This window comes from Cryptomeria japonica, chromosome 5 (assembly GCF_030272615.1).
Source record: "Cryptomeria japonica chromosome 5, Sugi_1.0, whole genome shotgun sequence".
Lineage (NCBI taxonomy): Eukaryota > Viridiplantae > Streptophyta > Pinopsida > Cupressales > Cupressaceae > Cryptomeria > Cryptomeria japonica.
Genome location: NC_081409.1, coordinates 238,165,527 through 238,189,641, shown reverse-complemented (window position 1 = coordinate 238,189,641; position 24,115 = coordinate 238,165,527). Strand labels below are relative to the sequence as shown.

General features: G+C 36.2%; 1 protein-coding gene across 5 annotated transcripts in view; it reads left to right on the top strand.

Annotated features, from left to right (window-relative positions):
• Window positions 1-24,115, top strand: part of LOC131028807 (alanine--tRNA ligase, chloroplastic/mitochondrial) — a 61,663-nt gene that overhangs the window by 20,339 nt on the left and 17,209 nt on the right. For all 5 annotated transcript variants that reach the window (XM_059221377.1, XM_059221375.1, XM_059221376.1 and 2 more), the window contains 3 exons: window positions 11,034-11,112; window positions 17,151-17,285; window positions 17,456-17,605. In XM_059221377.1, the coding sequence (XP_059077360.1) occupies window positions 11,034-11,112; window positions 17,151-17,285; window positions 17,456-17,605 (364 nt within the window). The remainder of the gene's footprint in view (window positions 1-11,033; window positions 11,113-17,150; window positions 17,286-17,455; window positions 17,606-24,115) is intronic.

The following is a 24,115-nucleotide window of genomic DNA, read 5'->3' as shown; positions in this document are numbered from 1 at the left end:
CACCTCAACAATGTCTAGATTCAATGTACCTAACTCATAGAAGGTAACACAAACTTCGATGTACCTACCCCGGCTATTCATTGGTGGAATTTTCCAGAGAGGACATGTGTCCAAGCAATACAATTATTTCATTGGTCGAGCATTAAATGTTATGTAATGGTTGTAACAAACCCTAATTAGGGTTTTCATTGTAAAATCTTGGCCATTGATCTCGAATTGATCTAAGCCATCGAATTGTATTGAGGGCACTATATAAGCCCTGACATTTCATTTGTAAAGGCAATAGATAGAAAATAGATAGAAAGCATTAGATAGAGATAGTTGGAAGCAGTTAGAAGACAGATAGAGAGTAGTTAGAAGGTGATTAGCTAGTTGATAGAATAGCAATTAGAGTAGAGTAGAGAGAGAAGGCAAAGATTGTTGCCAAGATGTTGTTGTAAAAGACTTGTAACTTCATTGAAGAAATGGTGAAATTTATGGGTCGATTCGACAATTTGCATGGTCTCTATATTTCTCGTATTTGATTTCATGTTATTAGATGAGTGGAAGAAATGTGCTTGATTGATGGTGGAATTCATATATCCATACTACTAGCAGTTTGTTGATTGCAGACTTGCCTTGTGTAGTCAACTGGAATCATTCAGCTTAAGCTTAATTTCAATTGTCGCTTCTTCATTGATATGCATCAACCTGATGGTGTCTATGCCTGCAGTGATGATTTGAACATCATAATCATAAAGCTTTCCTTCGAAGATCGCACTAACCTTGTGGAGATGGTCCTGGGATGTCAAAACAAGACTTAGTTAGAATTTCATCAAAGATCAATCATTGCTCCTACATTCCTTAGTATTAGGATTAGATTCTTTCCTCGCCCTCATCTTTTTTCCTTTTTTCAAGTCAAAAGCTAGTAAGAGCCTGTGTTCCAGCAATATTCAAAGTAGATCAGACGTTCAATCATCAAATGTAAGGCCCCTTGATGAAACAGCATTCACAACGACCACTGGTGCTTATCCACACGTAGAGACCCTACATCGAAGAACCTTGAAGTCATCCTGATTGATCCTTTTCCGCGATATCTTCAGCAATCAGAGGCTTTATTCAAGAGAGGATAAGGTACCCTTGGGTATTTTATTCTGTGTTTGATAGTGTACAAAATACACGTCAACATGTACCAACAGATGATGGACACTATAATCTCTTTCTTTATTTTCCTCTTTCTTCTTTAAATCTGCATATACTTTTTCAAATCTGCACATACATATATAATCTTCTACTCAAATCCCCTATAATCTGATCATAGAACTGTCATAATAATATCTACAATCTCCTTATTATAACTCTGCCATAGACTGCTCTTATGGTGACAATAATTTGTCACAATGCTGATCATAATCTTCTTATAAAAGTTCTTCAATATGATTCATAGTTCTGCTTTAAGATCTTTGTTATCTTTCCATCAAAACCTCTTCACAACTCTCCTAAAGTCTTTATATTTATGCTTATAGAACCTTCATAAATCTGATTATCAAACCTGTATATTCTCCCTTTTCAAACCTGTTTATGCTAAGTTCATATATCTGCTATTATATTTCAGATATATGCTCTTCTTCACATTTTTCATTCACCAACTTTTACATTCAATCTCTCTCTCTCTCTCTATATATTTTAGAGACACACCACGTACTTTTTCTATTTTATATCTATCTCTAATAGACGAAGAGATACCATCTATTATTCTTTTACAATTTTTTCCTGCAGATCTTCAGATGATATATCTCAGTATTTCACACAATTATTCCTTCAGCACTATTAATCTCTGTCACAGTCACTGCAAATCAATGTCTTGCACACATTATTTAATCAGAATCTTGATTACTAACCCCTGTATTAATCATTGTGTCTTGTCATCAGTGTGTGTATTATCTATACAATCAATTGCTTGACCACAACATTTGTAGTTAGCACGAAGTCAAGCATATCAATCATGATTTCCTGCCATGATATTGATTATAATTTGAAGGTACTCTTGAACCTGGATGTTCATTGTTCAAGGTATATCGGAAGTCTTCTAGATCTGCAGTAGGTCTGACCTCTTTAAAAGTTTGTTTAGACATTAATGACAATATGTTCAATGATCTCCACTGAGCTCCTTTGACATCAATGACAACTTCCAGATGGCTCTATACACTTGACATCAATGACAACAATTTCAACAGTTTTAACTCCTCATGGCTGCAACTTGAACTTTTGGGTATCAGTTCTTTCCTAAGAACTTAATTAGCGGATGTCCAATTGTCAATTCCTTGGATTTCAATCACATAGTACATATTTTGAGTTTGAACATTATTTCTCCACTGAGTATCTTAGCTTATTCGAAATTAAGATTCAGCCTTACTGTTTTTAAAGGTATTCTTGTTCCCCTCTGGATTTACTATTTCATGGTCTGAGTCTGAAAAATATTACCTACTGTGAAAAAGGTAAGGTAGGCAACAGGGTATCTAACCCTCATGTTTTAAACCAAATTTCTACATTCAGCATGAATTATGAATTAGAGCTGTCACTGTACCATTCCGGAAAGCTTAATATTAATCATTTGTATTTTTAAGGAACACCACCGAGTTCCTTTATGTCTAACTAACCCTTTTCATACGAAGGATTGATTAAGCATTATCCATAAGTGAGGGTTGCTTACTAGTTAACTCTGGTTCGGTGAGCTTCAGAATTGATATAAATTTTCAATAATCTAACAGTAGAATTAATTTTAGAGATGTCACTAGTGATATGTCTCTCTCTTTGCATTTCTGTGGATTTGACTTACATGTCAGTCATATTCCACGAACTTCACTTATTTCTGAGTTTGGCTTCTACTATATGCATCTACCAAAATATTTCCTAGGTTACAATTAGTAATACGAATGAACCTCAGCCAACAGGGTGGATACATGTTAAGCTAGTTTTGTTGTGTAAAGATTTCATGCTTAGCTGGTAATTACGGTTAATAACCCTTTTTTATAGCTATTCAAAGCTCAACAAGCTACGTCTTATCAAGAGTTGAATTTATGTCAACACTTTAGCTGCAAAAGATTAGACAGGCTAGAGAGTCGCCAGCTCTCATGTATACCTTAGGTTTTAATTTGTATCTCATGCATGACATGACTCTGCTTTCACTGCATTATCTGAGTTTTTTTTAAATGATTGATAAGCTATTTGCATTATTGAGTACTGCTGTTATACCCTTCCCGTCTTTCTTTTCCCAAGCTAAGGTTTAGTTCAAACCTCATGCTAATGAAGGTTAATCTCTAACGTGGGAGCAGCTTCACTGCTGATTGATAATTCCCACTTCTTGTAATACATAATGGCTGTGTCAAAGGAGCAATCTCTTAAGCTCATCTATTACCGTGTTGAGTATACCTAAGGTAGATATGTACCCCAAAATTAAGAGGGTTTTGTTTTATTCTCATGCATTCAATGGTTAATCTCAGTTCTAGAGCAGCTTCCCAGCTGAAGAATAGTACCCATTTCTTGTATTTCATAATGTCAGAGTTAAAAAGGCAATCTAAACAGCTCATTCATTTCCTTCTTGGATAAATTTAAGTATTATGTACCTCAATGGTTATAAGTGTTTGATTGAGAACCCAACCGGGGTTTCTTAATGTTGGTGTTGGAAATAAGCCACACCCGGACCAACGATGGACTGGTCCAAGAGGGGCCAGTAGCTCAGTGGTAGAGCACTCCAGCAGCGTTGGAAGGTCCTAGGTTCAAGTCCTACCTGGTCCATGTCTCAACATGGTATCAGAGCCAGGTCCAGGCTAGAAGCCCCAAGCACACGAGAGGTGTGGCTTAAGTGGGGGTGTTGGTGTTGGAAATAAGCCACACCCGGACCGACGATGGACTGGTCCAAGAGGGGCCAGTAGCTCAGTGGTAGAGCACTCCAGCAGCGTTGGAAGGTCCTAGGTTCGAGTCCTAGCTGGTCCATGTCTCAACACTTAATACTAGACTACAAAGACCAGTTTAACAATTTAGGCAAATATCTTTCCTATTCCATTTAAGAACTAAATTTTGCCATACTGTAAATGCACAACCATACTGTGTATGCACAACCATACTGTAAATGCACAGCCATACTGTAAAATTATACGGTGTGAACATTTTCCTACTGTCCATGGAATCATACACAGCCATACTGCATAATGAACAGTGTAGTATATTCTTCAACTCCAAAAGAATGTATATTTCCACCAGTCATTATCCAGTATGCTGTGGTTAATTTCTTTATCAAATTGCCATTAGTAATTGCTTACTACATAATACATCAAAGTGCATGCATTTCTTGCCTTTAAAATTAAACTTATAGCCGTACTTAGTATAGCTTTAGAAATATACATCTATCATACTACCATTTGCTTAATACACAGTCTTACTGAATTTTAATTACTTTCTTACAACCCTTTTCCTCCATAATTTGAAATTTAGAGAAAAAGACTAATTGCACAAAGCTGTCTAGGCTTGGAAAGAGTAGCATGACCTGGTAAATAGAAAGTAATACGAGTTGCTGTGCCTTTCCTTGCAGATTGAGCAGCCCCACGTATTCTCCAATGGATGCCACAAACAGGTTTGAACAAGGTACCACTTTCCAGAACAGTCCCCCTTATTCTCCCAAATGAAGACCGATAAACTATTCTGCAGAGCTGTATTTTCAAAACCAAACAAGGCTGAAGAAGTGCTTCTCATTGTTTCCCAAAATAAATTATATATCTCTCATGATATGAGACGATTAAATTAATTCTAACCTCATTTCACTTGCATTACAACAAATTTCATTACAAAAGATCATGCCAAACTCCTGCCCCTTTTCTTCCCGGAGAAGATAATACTCACACCAAAATTTCTTCTTCCCTTTAGAAGCTTCTGGAAGAATCGCTTCATCACATTTTGGCTTAATTTCTTATTAATTTCGATGCATTTGCCAAAACACATGAAAGGCATGTTGAGTTTTAGTCTTGCCCTTACGATGGTTTCCAACACAAAACGTTTTCCTTATTTTATGCTCGATGGAGATATATAATGAAATTTCCCTTTCAAAGAAATCGATACTTCCACATAAGACTTTATGCCGTTGCTTTCAATATAAGGTCTTCATAAATTAAAATAAGATAATCTTTCAAAGGAAGCTTTTATCCATATAAATAAAAGTATATATATACGGTGTTAATGATAAATCACATTAGACTTGCTCAAGACTCATGGCTCCCGATAATGCATTTTATTAAAAAGACCATATCAAAGATTGGTCAAAATATTTAATACAATATATTACGATAAAAAGGGGGTGAGAATTAATATTTATATTTATATACATATATATTATATGCACATCTCTCTCTCTATACAAGCACTTATATGTATGTATTCATTGATGTCTTGGATACATACATATACGTACTTATATACGAGAGTATATATATATATATTATTATTAACGCATGCATGATAAAAACGATTAAATTCCATAATAAAATTATAATAAATTAACTTGGAATCCAATCTACGACTTAGAGTCGTGAAACCCTAAAAATTCCTATTTAGACGAAATTAGAGTTACCTGACACAACAGGTTGACAAAAGACATGGTTAACATAAGACAACCTGACTCAACTTACAGTTAGGGTTTTCAGATGGCATGAGCTCTCTTTCATTACCTCACGACCTGATAATACTTCCCCTCTCTTCTTGGAGAACGACGAACTTCCGCACACACTTGGCCAATTCAATAGTTAGCTTGAAATTTTGTCATAACTCTGACATTTTAAAAATATTATCAGCAAAAGTAAAACATCTTAAATGCCATCATGTTAAATATCAAAACATCAATTTAAAAGTAGTGAGTCATCATTTCATTGTATTGAGCACAAATAACATCTTTCAATTATAACATGAAACATCTAGGGCATCATCACTCAATTATAACATGAAACACCTAGGGAATGATTATCATCGTGTAAAATAGCATAAAACAACTAGGGCACAAACAACATGGCGTAAATGTAGCATCAAAACAACTAGGGCACAAATGGGATGTAACAATGAGAATATCTGCAATAAATTGGCCATCCTTTACTTGGCCCTCACAATCCACAACTTTCAAAAACATTGCCCCTTTTGGGGACACTGCTATGACATTGATCAAGGGACGATTTTTAGAATCTTTACACCCATTTGAAATAATTGATACACTTGTCTCAACCTATGAATCTCCTATGGGTTCAATGCATCTTCAACCCCCTTTACCTCTCTTTCCAATAAGGTTCCACGTACCTTGTCATACCCTGGGCCTTTATACCCTCTTGGAGCTTCATCAACACTTTTCAACATTTTCTTCCAATAGGGGGAGCAAACAACATGGAAAGCCAACTCATTTGCATATATGCACCTTGCTACATTTTCATCGGCAATGTCTCGACTCTCATTTCGAAATGCGGTTTCTAAAGGCCCCTTTGTTCTTTTGTGTGTAATGGGTGCTACACTTTGAGGTTCAGCTGTGGAAATTGAAGGGGTGGTTTCTTACTACAACATTGGGATTAGATGTGGGTTGCATTTCCTTTTTTTTTGGAGCAATTTGATTCAATCTACCCACTTCTCTCTCTTCTGCTGCTTCATACTCCCTATTATATTTCAACACGGTCTCATCTGGTATAGGTGCACCATCTTTTCCAAGGCATTTTTTTATGCCTCTTCCTGGTATTCCACACAAATGGCCCACCACCCGATAATATGAGCTATTACGTTCTTTACCACATCCTTGGCATCTCCAATGAAATCCCCCACCTCCTGGAAGCGGTCTTATAATGTCAACATACTTCCATAGGGGAGAATTTGGATCATTTCTTTGTTTTGATTATTCATTTGTGCCTATGAAGGAAGAGGTAGATGCCATTCTAGTTCCTATGGCAAGAAATAATATGAACAAATTAAAAAACAAAACAAAATAATGAAAAACAAATAATGTTTCATGTTTTGATAATTTGTGAAACAAAAATAATTGAAAAAAATGTTCAAAAACCTATCTTTTTCAGCCAATGGGAGCTTGCAAATGTGTGGACATGCTGCAACAGTTGTTGAAGCTTCAAAAATTAGTCCTCAACTCCTATTTGATTTTGGAAGCCAAACTTTCTTCACCTTTCTTCAACCTGCTAGCAAAAAACTATTGTTTGCAACACAAATGAGGAGAAAGGAGCCAAGTTTATGTTTTAAAACTCACTTTTAGGGTTTCATTTTAATTTTTTAAGTGGCGGATTTGAATTTTTTATTTTATTTTTGCAAAAAAGAACATGATTTTTGGGCCACCAGACGCTCAGGTTCGACCTGGGTCTGCTCGAGTTTGAACTGGGTCCACCCGGGTTCGACCCGGTCCGGACCAAGCCTCCCAATTAGGGACCCTGCCCAGACCCACAGGTGGACTGGACCAGTACCCGAACTAGGACCGGACCGGACTAGGCCCAGGGGGAAACCCTGCAACTTAGACTATAGCTTTAGAAGATTTTTCAATTTTTTTGATTCCCCGGTGGCAAGTTATTGGCTGCCTCCAACAACCTATGTCTTGCTCTCTTTACCTATCATCTAAATTGATAATATTTCTTTTTCATCTCCTTGACACGACATCTTTTTCAGGCTTAGGGGAATTAATTCCTTTTCTAGTGATGCTCTTTAGATAGTTTTTTTAGATTTTGCTTATTCCTCTCCTCTTGTTCTTCTGCGGAATGAAGATATTGGAGAATATTATAGTGCTTTGCCAACAACTCCTTTGGAGATTGCACATCAGTTCTTCAACTTGTTTGCTAATGGGCATGCTGTGCTAGGATGAAGTGATCCACCTCGGATCTCAAAATGCAAGTTCTGATTCTTTTGGAAATTTTCCTATTTTCTGATTTTTTTTGAAAGTTTTCCAAATTTCTGATTTTTTGGTTTTTGCTGGGATTTGCAAATTATATGAAAAGCACAAGAAATAATTGCTGGAAATGAAAAAGACAGCAAATACAAATAATTAATGGAGGGAATTTTAACTTTATTGTGGTTCAAAGGACAATTACAAACCCGATATAGGCATGTGCAGGTCTGGTTATGACGGATACATGACAAATTATGGATTGATCTGATATTTCAGAGGTCTGATCTACACTTTCAGTTCTGATACAAATTCTTATCTGCTAAAAGTGATGCCTGAAAAACCCACGTTCTGAGTGTAAGATACTGCAAATGGTCCTCCAGGAGTGTATGGCTGTCTTGGAAGTCAATGATGCTGATGTATAGTGTACCAATTGGTTCAGATCTGCTCCTACAGTCAGAATTAACAAAGAATCGCCGCCCCTTTCACTGCTGCAAACTGAAAATGACTCCTGTTGATTTCTTCAATGTAGCATCTTGCATGAATGCTCTTGGGTTATCTTTCACACTTGTAAGTACTCTATCCTGAGAGTTTTCGTTCTCAAAGTTTGATTTGTTTGCTGAAACCCTTGTTCTATTAGCTCCAAATCCAATGCTGGAAAATAACCTGTAAAAGTGATCTCCAGAATGCCAAAATGGAGGCTCCAAATGTTACTTTATTGTCCTCAAACCCTAATCGAACTCCTTTGGGATGGCATCTTGAACCTTTTTGGAATATTCTTTCTTTTATTTCATCTCCCTTCCTTAACTTAGGCTAACTTCTTCATGACCCCTTTATTATATTTTATTTCACTTTCCCCCTTTTAAAAACAACTTAACTCTACTAGGGAGGCGTGCCATGGGGGGTTCTCCTTTTAATTTATTGGATATTATATAATGCTTAATAATAACCTCCTTTATTTTATTCGATTAAAAACATTAAAGTAAATACTTTGTTATTCCTTATTTTTAAATCATTATTGGACCACCTCCAACTGAGAATTGATGATGCACCCGATCTTGGGGTGATGTCTATGGTTTGCAGACTAACTCTCAGTCTCCCCCTGAAAATTAGGAAATCTCCTAAAAAATAGGAGTCTGTCTCAGAACATCATAAATGGCTCACAAACCCCCCTGCAAGGCTCCACAAACTCTCTTTGAGCTCCAAAAATGCCACAGAGACCTCTTGTAAAGGCTACAAGACCCCGGATGGGTTTCTTGTCCATTGTATTAGCCTACGGAAACCCTGCTAATAGGCTAACCTTTGTGAAAGATACTGACCTAAGAAATGGGGACATTACACAGGAAGCATCTTGAGATGCCTGTATCTGCCAACAGTCCTTTTGTATTTGCCCTTTGATTGAGAGGTCCCAAATGAAGTGAAGTTTTGTGTTAATTAAGCTTTTCTTTCTTGGCCAGTTTCTTTTGGTTCAACTGGTTGCCCCATTCACACAAAATTATTTCTCCTCTTTGGTGCACCGTCCATGATTATTGTTGGCTATATGTTTTATGTGACCCAACTTCATATAGTTAATGATGCCAAAAATGTATTAGATTAGTATAAGACCAGATAATACACATAACACTCAAATTGATAGATAGATACAATTTTATCTATATAATGTGTGCATCAATAACAATTGTACAGACAAGTATGACAATGTGAGGTCTCTTTCCCTTGACTGTCAACAGTCTACATGGAAAGTCAACTGAGAGGCATGTTAGTTAGACCATAACTATCTTGGTACTGAACCATACGAAAAAAGACACAAACCATACCATTACGTAGACTACTCTTATCAACACGTGCATTAAGATAAAATCATTATAAAGTCTGATTACATATTATAAACATTACAAATGATTACAACTATGCCGTCTATTCATAGTACTAAACTTGCTTATAATTCTGTGTAACAGTCATAAGACTAAGTAAATTCATGCTAATAAATTAGATGCCATCTAACTGGATTACTACAGATCAGTGTGTGTTGGTTGGTTCATCTGTAAACTCTGTGTGCGTGTGTGTGTGAGCATGCCTATAAGCGCTGTGTCTTTATGCGTCTCTGTGTGCCCCTTTCTCTATGTTTGAATGCATATGTGCATGTACTTGTGTGTGTGTGTGTGTGTTTGTGTCTGTTTTAAAGCTTTTGTGTATACATATCTGCCTTTGTGCGTGTGAGTGAGTAAACACACATATGTGCATGAATGTGTAAGTGAGTCAGTAAGTGGGTGGGTGAGTGAGTGGGTAAGTGAGCGAGTAAGTATGTGAGCGAGTAAGGGAATGAATAAGTGATTGAGTAAGCGAGCAAGTATACACTTAGTAAGTGATTAACTAAGTATGTCAGTAATGAGTGAGTGAGTATGTCAGTGAGTCAGTGAGCGAGTCAGCAAGCAAGCACACGAGTGAGAGAGTTAGAAAGCAAGGAAGCAGGCAAGCAAGGAGGCAGGCAAGTAGGCATGCATGCAAGCAAGCACACGAGTGAGGGAGTTAGAAAGCAAGGAAGCAGGCAAGCAAGGAGGCAGGCAAGTGGGCATGCATGCAAGCAAGCAAGCAAGCAGGTAAGTAAGCAAGTAAAAGTAGGGAAGTAGGTAAGTATGTAAGTGTTAAGTGCAAAGTCATTTAATCATCAAAATTTCAGAAAATGAGTGAAATAAGCAAGTAAAAGTAGGGAAGTAGGTAAGTATGTAAGTGTTAAGTGCAAAGTCATTTAATCATCAAAATTTCAGAAAATGAGTGAAATATTAAGACATGTTGTGGATACCACTGGAAAATAGTTTAACCTCTATATAAGTGTCAGGCTATAAGTCTATGATGCTGTCATGCATTGTGCAAAACTATGGGTCATGCCAAATTTTTGCACTGGAAAATAGTTCAACCTTTGTATAAGTGTCAGGCTATAAGTCTATGACGCCGTCATGCATTGTGCAAAACTATGGGTCATGTCAAATTTTATTTCTTTTTTTATTGTATGATGATAGGTTGACCTTGTGAAATGTTAAATTTTCCAAAGTAGTTCCAATAACTCAAATATATAAATGAAATAGTGGGCACTTATACTAACTTCTTGAAAGCATCTTTCTGACTCTTTAACATAAATTTTGTTTCCCAGGTTCAAGCTTCCTGCCGAGAGGTTGTGGATCAGCATTTTTAAGGATGATGATGAGGCCTTTAGAATTTGGAATGACAAGGTAAGTTTTTTAAGCTGGAGTAATTTTTTTAGCTAGTGCAAAAGTTTTATCTTCTCACTTCTTTTCCCTTCTATCATTCTTTGGTATAAAAGGAAATAATAGAACAATCTCTTGCACTATGGGAATGGGTTGATATGATTTTAAATAATTTCTGTGCAGTTTGCTAGATAGATCATAATTATATCCTTCTTTCTGATCAAGTTCTTTGAGGAAGGGAAGATATAATGCATGCATGTTCAGTTGAAATAGTTGTCTTGCAGTGTGGTTATTGTGACAATATTTGCTCTATGCAACAGAGACAGAGACAGAGATGTCAACTTAATGCCATTGGAAATTGTGGAAACTAGTTTTTCTCCCCAAACGTTGTATCTTAAATTCTTTCATTAAATACAATAAAGTTACATTAGAGCAATCAACAATCCCGTTACAGGGAAACAATCAACATCTTTTTTAATCACATCCAATCTAGATATGACATGCTTAACTAAATCTTTTCTAAAGTTATCTTTATTCATTGGAATCAAAAGGGAGAGTGATCTCCCTGACAGATTGGACACATAATTGCCCATAATTCTCTCCTCTAGGCTTTGATCATTCATGTGTTTCATAGAAGTATTCTGTTCCAATCTAAGACACTGCGTTTGAGTTTGAATTCGCCAACAATAAAATTCGGATGAAATTCAGCAAGTGGAAAAAAATTGTCATTAAATTTGCTTTATATAAATTTGATTTTTTAGAAAATATAAATAATATATCTAAAAAATATCAGAATAAACAATTTTAAATTTTTTTAATTTAATTTATATATTTTAATTTAAATTTGTCAATTTTTTTAAAATTTCAATTAAAATTTTCTAAAAAATTTAATTTTTAATATATTAAATGTTAAATCTTTATAAAGTCTATATATCCGTAACTTTTATATCCCGATAAAGTATGGTTGATTATCATGCAACTTTATAAAGTATGGTTTACACAGTCTTTTGGAGAAGAAGCGCGATAAAGTATTTATATTGGGCAACTTTTATATCCCTTGTTTCCCGATGTGGCCATCTACAAACCCTGCCGGCGGCATGGCATTGCATTGACCTGTGGCCCTTCTGCAGCCCTCGTACCTCCCGACAGCAACTTTGAACTGGTCATCTGCCGATGGATAAAACCTCTGCCTGTTATCCTGCGAATTTTAGATGAATTTTTGCAAACTTCATACTGATTTTATGAGTTCGCCGAATTTTGAACCTGAAGCTGAAAATTCGGCGAATGCGGTGACTAAGGTCCCAATAGAAGGAACCTACGAAACCCTTGTTTTCATTTTCAATGGACTACAAAAGAATAAGACTGTTTGCATTGTGAAAGAGATGTAACACTGTTATTTCTTAATGGTGCAAAACAGAAGAATGTAAAGCCTGAATTTGATCCTTCTTTCTTGCCTGGTGAGCTTTGTTGGAGAAGTAGCCACTTTAATGCTTTCTTCTTAAAAGCAGTTTTAGATATTTTAACTGTTTAACAAACTATCCTTGAGGATAATGGCTATGCTATTTTTTGTTTAGATGAGAGGAAACAGGAGATTTTTGTCTCTCATAAATATTCTTAGTTGCAAAAAAATTTGGCTTCTATCACTCCACTGCTAATCCCTCCAAACGTGCACATGGGCCTTTGGTTGCAATTTAAAAAGGCAGATTGGACAGATAACAACATAGAGTTGTAAGTAAAGGTTTCACTCATTTTCTTTCATTTTACCTCTTTGAGTCAATATAAATTTTCCATTTATTTGTTGTGCTCTCCCTAAATATCCCTAGTTGCATAAAAAAATGGCTTCCGTAACTCTGTTGCTAGTTTACTGAAACAGGCACCTGGGCCTTAAGATTGAAATTAAAAAGATATAACTGACAGATATCAATGCACAAGAGTAAGTAAAGGGTTTAGTCATTTATTTTCATTTTAACTCTATAAATCATTACAAGACTTATAGTTATTTGTTCGTAAAACCATAAATCTTTTTACTAGAGTATCTCCTTGCAGGCGAAGTGCTTTCCTGCTGAACTAGGGAGTCAAATGACAGACTGTTTACTATCTATCTTGATTCTTGGTACAAATTTAGAAAGTGAGTTATAAGCATTTCTAACTAAGTTTATTCAAATTAAGAACTTTGCAATGGATGGGCATCTAGAAATGCCCTTCATCAAAGTTAGAAAATATAATTTAGAAATAAAATCATAAAATGTACAAAATAAAATACTATTCTTTTGAAAAAATAGCACTGTATCATGTTCTTATAATTATATTAACAATTAATTATTGTTTCTATGAGTTTCAGGCATGGTAAAGGGATGACAAATGAAAAGAAAAATGTAAAAAATAATATTTGAAATTTTGAAATACATATAAATTAAAAATACCTAAACATAACTTGAACAAACTAAAAGAAGTTGAATTTAAAAAATTGGAACATTTCAGTATATCTACTAGAAATATAGAGTCAAACAGCAGTCCGTACAAAGTATGGGATTCTTGAAAAGTTATCCACAATTGAAAGAGATGGACCATGTAGGTATCTTAGTCAAAGTCAGTCTGAAAAGGATTCAATTATGATGATAATTTAATTCACCTGGTTCAAGTTTGAATGGTTCAAGTCCAAAGAAACGGGACTCAGACTCAGCTCGGACTCGGCAAGGCCGAATCGGACTTGGACTCGGGACTCGGAGTCAGACTCGGCTGGACTCGGGAAAGTGAAAAACTCAAGAAATTTAGAGATTTTTAAAGGTTTAAAACTTGTTTCAGGCACCCTTTATTGAATACACCTTAAAGACACAATAACATCATCAAACTCAGCTCATTTAATTACATACACAAGTATACATCAATCACATAAGCATAAACGCAAATTGTAGCTGAAGGAAATAACAAACATAGATATATAAATATTGTCAAATGTATACAATATTACAAAACTCGTGGAATAAAAAATCCATGTCATCATCAAATGTTTCATACAAATACCAAAGGTAAATACAAATACAAGCCTATGGCTCAGAGGAGCCAGCATGGCTGCACCCTCCGGCCCCAATCCCCTGCGAAGGCGTCTAATGTAGGTCCTGGATGATTCGACAGCCATTGCCGCTCCCCGTGACACCATGCCATGCTCACCAACATTAGGAACATCCGTGTCACTATCTGCCTCTGAATCTCCTATCTGTGCTCGTGCTCTTCGCTCCTCCTCTGCCATGGCTACAGTCTTAGGTTCTATATCTACCTGGTCGATCCAATCAGTGTCAGACTCGGAGGTTAAATATTCCCTACTTCTATCGACACAGTTTCCCCCCATATTTTTCGACGGGGGTTTGGGGGCAGCGCCCCCAAGGTGGGGTCAAGGGGCAGCGAGGCCAAAAGAACTTATTATTTAATAAAGGCGTTGGGTGTTATTTTCTATTGGCTGACATGTTGTAACTCTAATTTTTCTCATTCTTAGGCAGAGGTTGTAGTGAACAAAGACGAGACCATTCATTTTAAAAAAACTTTTTAAAATGTTTTTTTTTTGTAATTTTACGTAACCCAGCCAGTAATCGAGTTTCAGACATTGGACTCGCCGAGTTTGGCAAGTTTTTGCCAAACTAGCCAACTCGGCGAGTCTGGCGAGCATACTCGCCAGACTCGGCGAGCATGTCTTGGACTTGGACTCGCCGAGTCTGGCGATTTTCGTTTCAGAATCAACTTATTTTCTCCTGAAATTAAAGGTATTTGTGGATGGCTTCCCGTGCTTTAGTAGTGGGGTTCTCTTCTAGAACAAGGCTCTCAGCTGGCATTTTAGTATCATTAATAAACCTTTGACTACCATTAATGATTGTGTGTTTCATTGCTTGCTTCTAACCAGCAATGGCCTCCTGTTTACATTCTTACTTTTGTCAAGCAAGATGGGTGCCGGGGAGTTGATGTCTATTATTTTTTTTGGTGAATGCGTTTTGGTTCAACTCGATTTTATCATAGAAGGTCAAGCATTGATGCTGTTCAAGAGTGACTTTAGCAAAGAATCACATAATTTGCTTGCTTTGTGAAACAAGTCTTCCCAGTTCCTGTGTGAATGGACTGGAATCACACTAGTGATGAGAACACTTCGAGCAGATGAGCACTATCGGTTCAGATTTGCTAGATTTGGAAGGCTACCTAAATTCTATTAGATGTAATATAATGTTCAGACTAATATCTACACAGACATTTGTTGCTTATGATGGTGATGTCATAGCACACATTAATTATATCTAATAAATTAAATTACACAATGTAAGTTTAAACTACCAAAATGACTCCAAACATTTGTTACCAATATGTCTGTGTCAAGTTTTACATGATCTCCAGCTTCTTCAAATTACAACTCCACTATTCTATGACAATCAGGATATTTTGAAGTTGGTGAAGAATCTAGTTTATCACACTCACACCAAACACATTGAGGTTCATCATCATTACATTCAATAGGTGTCTGATCATTTCTCCTTTCTACTGCACATCTCAGGAGCAGCCTATTGCTCTAATGTCCGATCTCTTGGTTCTATTCTATTTCTAGATTTTTTGTAGAAACTATTGGTTGTCTTCAGTTTAGTCATCAAGTGGGGCTATTATATACAATATAAGGTTTAAACTAATCTGCATCTATTACTTGTAGTGATTGTCATAATACACATTTATCATGTCTAATAGGTTAGCTTGCTAAAGGCAAGTTATAACTACCAATGCAACATCCTTATACAATAATAAATGCAGCATACATACATTGGTGTGTGTGCCACTGAGTTCTTTTGCAATCTCCATGATTTCATTCTTCAACAGATTCTATATTCCCCTTTCTACTCCATTTGAGAAGGCTTGATTTCAGTCACAACAAGCTCATTGGAAGCCTTTCATGTTTCTTTTTGCTTTCCAAAATTTGCAGGTGTGGTGGGGGGGGCTTCCCAGTTCGGTAGAGAGAAAAGGGAGATTAGTGTTGATTAGCTTTTAGGATATCATATTGATATTTTAGCCATGTGAATAATCCTTTAGAGGCATATGCGAGCAACTCTACATGCATGGTTAGATACCAGAAACATAAATCAATTCAAAGGAAATTGTTAACATAACTAAAATCCATGGTTTCCATATTTTCTTTTCTATTCACAGTTTTGGGTGCTTAATCTTGTACATTTTGGACTAATTGCCAAACTAATAAATGGAAAAACTTGTTGCTCCAGATAATTTTGCCAATCTTCAATTAGATACCTATTTATAACACTCCGTGGATTATCTTAAATGGCAATGATATAATAGTATCTGGATAAGATTGTTGCTGGGGTGTTTTATATTTTCTGGATGTCTTACATGTAAGGGGCAACTTATTTTTGATATATATTATATTGAAATCAAATATTTATTGATTCCTGCTCACAACTGATGTATAGTATAAGTGATCACAGATTCACAACTAGTAATGAACTTTTAAAAAGAGAACAAATTTTTAATTCCAATAGAGAATTAAATAAAATAAAGAAAAAAGTCAATAGAAGAACTTCATTTATTCTTTAAGCTCACAAACAACCAAAAGAACCACCAAAGAAGAAAGGTAAATCTTATGGTTGTCATGGAGCATGCCATAGCACCGCTGCTTACATTTTTCAGATTTGTGAATGGTCATTTGTACGATTTTGACAGAGGTATTAACCTAAAGTATCTATTTATTTATTTTTCAAATACAAAGGATGAATGCTATTGGAAGTTGGTCATCTGGAGTTAAGACTTAAACTATGAAATTCTTGATCTTCTAAAGTGTCATAACCATGTCGACAGCAATGATCAGTTTCAATCAAGTATTTATGTATTGGGGTTAGAATTTAGAATCGAGGTTTGTATAGATTGAAATCTGAATTTTGTTGGGTCCTCACAATTCCAGGGGAAGGATATCAATTTTTATTTGAAATTTTAATGATGTCTATTATTATTTCAAACATGTTATGGCAGAGCATCATAGAAATTTTATAATCAATGTATCACTTAATGTGCAAGTTTTGCAGGTAGGGGTTCCCGAAGAGAGGATTAAGCGTATGGGAGAGGAAGACAACTTCTGGTCCAGTGGTCCAACAGGTCCATGTGGCCCCTGCTCTGAAATATATTACGATTTCTATCCTGATAGAGGCTATGCAGGCACAGTATGTTTTATTTTTGTGTTTGATAGGTTTGGCTTTTTAGATTTGTTTGGTTGATAATTATCTTTGTAAATTTACTGTTGTTGCATAATGAAATTATTGTGACATTGCATTGTGGCTTTAGCTATTCCTAACTTTCTGATTTTGGTTGAGTGTTGCTGATTTTGTGACAGGATCTGGGAGATGGTACAAGATTTATAGAATTTTACAATCTGGTATTCATGCAATATAACCGAAATGATGATGGAAGTCTAGAGAATTTAGAAAGTAGGAATATTGATACAGGAATGGGTCTTGAACGCATGGCTCAGATACTTCAAAAGGTTATGAAATCTCCATGTCCTTTGAACTCCAGTTTTCATGCTGCTCATCTTTGATTTAAGGTACTGGGAAGAAAGAAATCAAAATTCTTATTTTTCTTTATATGATATAATCCCATATGGAGGCAATTGAATAATTCTTTAAGCTTTTCGAGAGGAATAAATTTGATCATCTTTTGCATTTGAAGAATACAATTTTGGTTGGTTCTTTTGAGGCATAATTCTGTAAACTCCAATTAAATTTGATCTTCTCTCTTCATTAGGAGCAGCAGATTTATTTTTCACTGTATTGCCCTTATTTGGTGGAGAGCAATAAATACGTATCATTGGTTTCCCAGAAATATTGCAAGCCTAGTTGAATGCATTCAAAATTGAACTCTCATTATGATCTAGGAGGGTAAATTCTAAATTCTCTATTATATATGAATCTGGCCGAAAACTGAGCTACATACCACCTTATCAGCTGTACTGAGGGCCTATTACTGGGCAAAAATGTATATGCGTTACAGCAGCTAAAAGTATCATCTAATTATAAATTTAGAGAATGAGACCATGGTTTTTGACAAGAATATTCTGTAGCAAACCTTAAGCTTTTTGATTGACCCTCTTTCTTTTGTTTACCCTAGTTATGAACAAAAACTTTATTTGCCACTGCCAAAAAGTGATTACTCTCAGTGAGTTAGAATTCCCCACTGTTCTGTTTTAGATTGTAAAATAGATTTCCTTAAATCTTTGGGTGATCCTGATTCCAGGAGCAATTTGGGGGACAACACACTGGATTTTGAAACAACAGACAGAATGCATAGATAAACAAAAAATGATCATCCACAAGAAGAAAAGGATCATTTATAAAAAAGACAAATACAACTGTAATTCAGAATTTTATTATTTTATTGTTTTGTACAGAAATCTGTGAGAACAGACGTAAAATTATTAACAATATATGCTGCTTTCAACTGATGAAGAAATTGACCCATTGAAAAGGACTTGACCTCTAGTTTGAGGAGGGAGAGGGTCACTTGTATCAAAAGTTTTAAAGCCTTTATGTTGGACTCTGAAACTGAAGAAGGTGGATGAGACAGTTCTATTTGATTTTCATTTTCTTCTACCACCAAATATTTGATGACTCTTTTTGCTTCATTAATTGTCTAAAAGGCTAGAAGGCTACATTGAAGCCTATCATGTAAAACTTCATAGAATAGGAGGTTGAATCCCTCATGCCTTGAACTATATGTATGTTTATAAATTCTGATGAAGGAGATGGAGAACAACAATTATGGAAGAGAAAACTGTTCGTCTCTAGTCATTTTAGATTCTTGGTGTCCGTTTGAGTTTTAGCATGAGACTTTTTGGCATTGACACTAGCACTGGCACTGACACATTGATGGGACTTAGAGACTCTTCTTAATGCGAGCTTCTACCACAGTTCTCAATCTGATTAGATTAGTCATCCATCCTTAAGAAGCAACAGTGTCTCTATTGTGCCAACTTGAGTAACTAGTGGAAGAAACTAATCATCCTGAATGTTGATCAATCATTTCCCACATTGGGTGGTTTGACCCACTTTGACAGTTTTATAGATAGGTATAACTTGATCTTTTGTTTTTTTGATGTTTAAATCCATAATCTGAAGTTAAACTACTTTTACATGTACACTACAAATAGGATTGAAGTCCTTTTTGGGTGGATTTGATCTGCTATGGTTGGTGCATCTAATAAAGGTGGAAAATGTAGACATAGATGCCTAACAATCAAAACAAGGTAGGATGGAAGATCAAGATCAAATGTGTTATCTCCATCCTACTTGGTGATGGTATATGAGTGCATAGTGGAGTGGTTTGACCTTCTTGTGAGGATCTATGAATCTTTCCTTCTTCAAGTGTGGTAGCTGAACTCTATTACCGATCTTGTATTTGGTGTGGCACTTGATGCTGGTCATATTTTTCATATATTTGGTGTAGTTTTAATTTAGATTTAAATTTGACAATTATTGTGCATATAATAATAGATTTTTAATAACTTAGAAAACTGTGTTAAATTTGTGTATGTGTTTTCTATGAATGCTGTATCCTGCTGTATCCAAATGAGAGGTCTCGAAAAATAGCCGTAGCCATATCCAATACCGTACCCATATCCATATCCGTATCTGTATACGTATTAGTATCTGTGTGTGTGCAACTTTTCAAACAATGAACAGTTATTCCATGCGAAGACCTTAGTTTACTCCATTGTTTATTTGATATTTGCTTGAATGTTTGATTTGTGGATGCTCTTCAAAATAACATACCATGGTAGCACAATGATGGTATGATAGCTTGATCTTTTGATGATAATGCTAAAAAGTAATGGATATATAAGATAGCTAGATGATAGTAGATATGAGATAGTGCTTGTAGATAATGACACTCTCCTGTTAATGATGTCTCTTGATAATGATCTTCTTTTGCTTGGTAATGATCTTCTTGTGCTTGATAATGATCTCTCTTGATAACGTTCTTTCCCTTGTTTAATAGATAGTCTTCTAGGATATGCGCTCTAAGGAAAACGAGTTGATGGAGGGTTTGATTTATATGCTTCACTTGATATTTGATCAATGGTGGAGATAAATTAGAAAAATAATGGATGAGGAAAATTGAGATAGACTAGGAGCTAAAATTAGTATATTAAAAAAACAAAGGCTGACATAGACCATGGATTTTCTGATTTGAAGATACCTTGTTTCAGACATTACATGATGCTCATGAAATACTGAAACAGAATTTTGCTGCAACAGAATATATTTGGCTTTAAAACTCTTTGAATGACAGCTCCAAGAACTCAGAAAATACAAAATAATAATCAGAAAATAGAGATGCAGCAGTCCTTACACATCAAGCAGCAACTATTATGCATTAAATCGGTAAATATTATTCTGATTAATTCACAGCAAGTTCCAGTCGAAGATGAATATTACAACACTCAGAATGCATATATCAGTCTTCAAAGGCAATAGCAGCACTCAGAAATGCTGATCATTAACTCATAGCAAACTCAGTAAGCTGGAAATGTATTGAGTCTTGTCCAGTAGATGGCTGTTTTTAAGGAATCAAGAATTCCACACAAACTCTATATTCAGGACTCAGCCCCTCAAAATGACCACCGGAAGCTACTCAAACTTGGCATCCCAAAAGCAAAGGCACAAAGTGAAACTCAGTCTGAAAATGAAGAGTCCAAGCCAGTGAATGGAAGACGATATGTATTTTCTGGAATCCTCTGCTGAATCTGGATATGATTGAAGTCTGAAATATCACTTCCCAAGTCATCTTCTGCTCCGTGCAAGATATCTGCCTCCAAATGTACAACTCACTGCTACTGGGAGTTCCCACACATTGAAGAAAGGAGACAAGTGTCTAAGGATTGAAAGCCAGGCACTTTTTTTAAACACGTCTTGCTAGAAAGGTAGTACGGCTGGCATAGATATGAGAAATAAATATAGATATGAGAAATAAATATTAATCGACACATGAGGGTGTCAGCTCTTTAAGTAATGCATAAACTTCCCTTAACACAAAGATATATGCTGCCCTAGTTCTCGCAACGCCAGCAAATGAATCACAATTTTCCCAATGCCTAAGTCCATAAAACGCTTGAAAATGGCCTCATCTAAGTGCTTGACCAACTGGAGAACATATGCAAATACATCCTTGGGTTGTCTTAAGCAAATCAACCTCTCCTATAAAGTTACACACATTAATCTTTTAATTTTTAGCTTTTGATTCAATTCCAAAATGATACACATAAGTCACTCAGAAGCAAATGAAGTAATATTCAGTTTATACCCATACATAGCAAAGAAATTAAATTGCTCGGAATATTCTTTTGATTTCCATGACGTCCAAATAGAATATCCAACAAAATGGCATCCCAGGAATGTAACAAAATAATATTAAATTTCCAAACTCCTTGCAAATTTGTGATTGGTAGCAACTTCACAAATTTGATACTTATCTTGTAAAATCCTTCTTCAGAATAGTTTGAACAATCTAGTGCAACTATGAATTCTGGAATGAATCCACCTCTGAAATGTGTGAGATTTTGCCAAGATCAAGAGCTCAATGAAAAGTACAAAATACAGAGACAAAATATAGGACAAGAATAAACTGTATTCTCATCAATAGATAGATCATCAAAAGTTACATACGATGAATATGAGCTTGCTTATATAGGCAAGACTATATGGATATGTGAGCACACAATCATGACATGTGGCTCAATGAGAAACAAGGGTAGGTAGGAAATAGGTGTGGTAGGTAGGAGAAACAATAAAATATTCCACATGAGGTGGATCACCCACCGAAGGTGGAATTATCATCCCACAATAAGTGGATTTGATAAAGTAATAACAAGATCACACCATAAAAGGTGGAAATCTCCTACAACACACTATCCCAATGTGGCACAAACACCCAAGTGTCTCATATGCAAACTACTATGATATGCATGTACCTAAGTAAACTTAAGTAAGGTGTAATAATATCCAACATGAATAAATAATTACACCAACAGCCTCCCTTAAGTGCAACTTAGGGGAATGCACTTAAGTCTACAATGCAACTAAGCAATGCAAGATGGGTCCCGACTACGAGGCCATGTTAGGTACCCATGTGCAAATGCAAATGCACGCAAACCAATGCAATCTCTCATAAAGCGGGGAAAGAGAGAAAAAATCCAATGGGAAAAAAACCCTCCCCCCAAAAGAGAGATGAAAACTATATACAAAGAAATGAGAAGGACAAAACCCCATGTGAGGAAAAAGTCCCCCTTATATGAGAAGAAGAAGAAGAAGAAGAAGAGAGACTAGGTAGCTCCCCCTCAATGTAGAACCTGCACCAATGGTAGAAGCTCGAAGATGAATGAAGAAACTGCTCCATGAATGTTGACCAACATTCCTCCCCTTGGGAAGAAACAAAACCAAAGGTGTATCCATGAAGTCTCCCCAATCATGAAGGGAAGATGTAGGAAAAAAACTCATGATGAATGAAGTCTCTGAAAACTGCTCAAGTGTCCCCATGTCGATGCTAAAAATTACCTCCTCCAAAGGTGGTGAACTGCTCCACACTGATGAAAAAGGTACTCCAAGATCTAGTGGAGAAGAATGTAGAACAATATCCAAAGACTCACATGTCTCCTCTAAAGATAAAGTGACCTCCTCCAACTGTTGTACAAAAGTATCCACAATCATGTCAACCTCAAAAGAATGATCATGTAGAGAATGCACGAGAGGGTCAGAGTGTTCCCTCGCAACAATTGAAGAAGGATCATCTTCATCAAAGAGAAGATGAATGTCATCAATGATGTCTCCCAAATCTGCAATGTAGGACTCCACAAACAAACTTGCAATGTTTGTCAAGTAGTCGTCCCAATCAACTGAAGCTGGAAGACAAAGAATATCTTGCTGCACTGAATCACAAGAAGGCAAAACTGTCGCACTAGCTGCATCATCAAGTGCAATAGGTGGTGTGATATCAATAGGGGATGAAATGGAAGGCTCAAGAACGGGGTCACATGTGAGAATCCCCAAGTTCAAGTACCCAAAGTTCTCAAAATCTGAATCACCAACATAGGAAGAATCAACCTCATCAATACGACCAAAATGTGAAAAGGAGTACAACTGAGATGCATGATCAACCACCCCAGTCGCAATGATAGCTCTAGTCTCCAAGTCTCTAATGATAACTAAATCAGGTGTGAATTTCACAGTTTTCCTAGTTGCCCCATGTGTGATTTGATAGATGGAAAGAAGATTGTTTGTCAAGTGGGGTACACACAACACATCATTGAAGGAGTTATCCCCAATGGCAATAGATCCTTTCCCAATCACATCCATGTGTGTATGATTGCCCATCAAAATCTGCGGCATGTGGCAAGGCTCAAATGAAGACAACATAGACTGCGAAGATGCCATATGATGAGAAGCCCCTGAATCTCGAAGCCAACTCCTTGAATCATGACTTGTAGTAGCACAAAGAGCTTGTCCCTTTCCTTTATCTGTCCCAAAAGAGTGATCCTTTTCCTTTGAAGAAGAAGCTGATGTAGACAGTCTAGAAGGCAAACTGATTTTGTTCTTCTCAAGAAGATTCTTCCACTCATCAATATCCTTCTTGTAACAACGATGTTCATCATGTCCCGACTTCTTGCAATATGCACAAAAAAGATTATCCTTAGATTTCTTCTTAGGTGAGGATGTGGAATCACCTTGTTGTGGAAAGGAGGATTGTGCTCCATCTTGTTGTGGTTTAGACTTAGGTTGCTTTTGGTTCTTGCCTTTTCCTTGATTGCTTTGATTCCCTTTATTAGCCACCAATGCTTGTGACTTTGAAGATTTGAGAATCCCTATCTCGGTCAACTTAGATTGCTCATATCAACATCTCCGTGAATGCATCAAATGAGGGAGAAGTATAAGAGGAACCTTGAGCTAACCTATGGGTGTGAAAGCTAGATACAAAGGCTGCATACTCTGATGGAAGCTTGTCC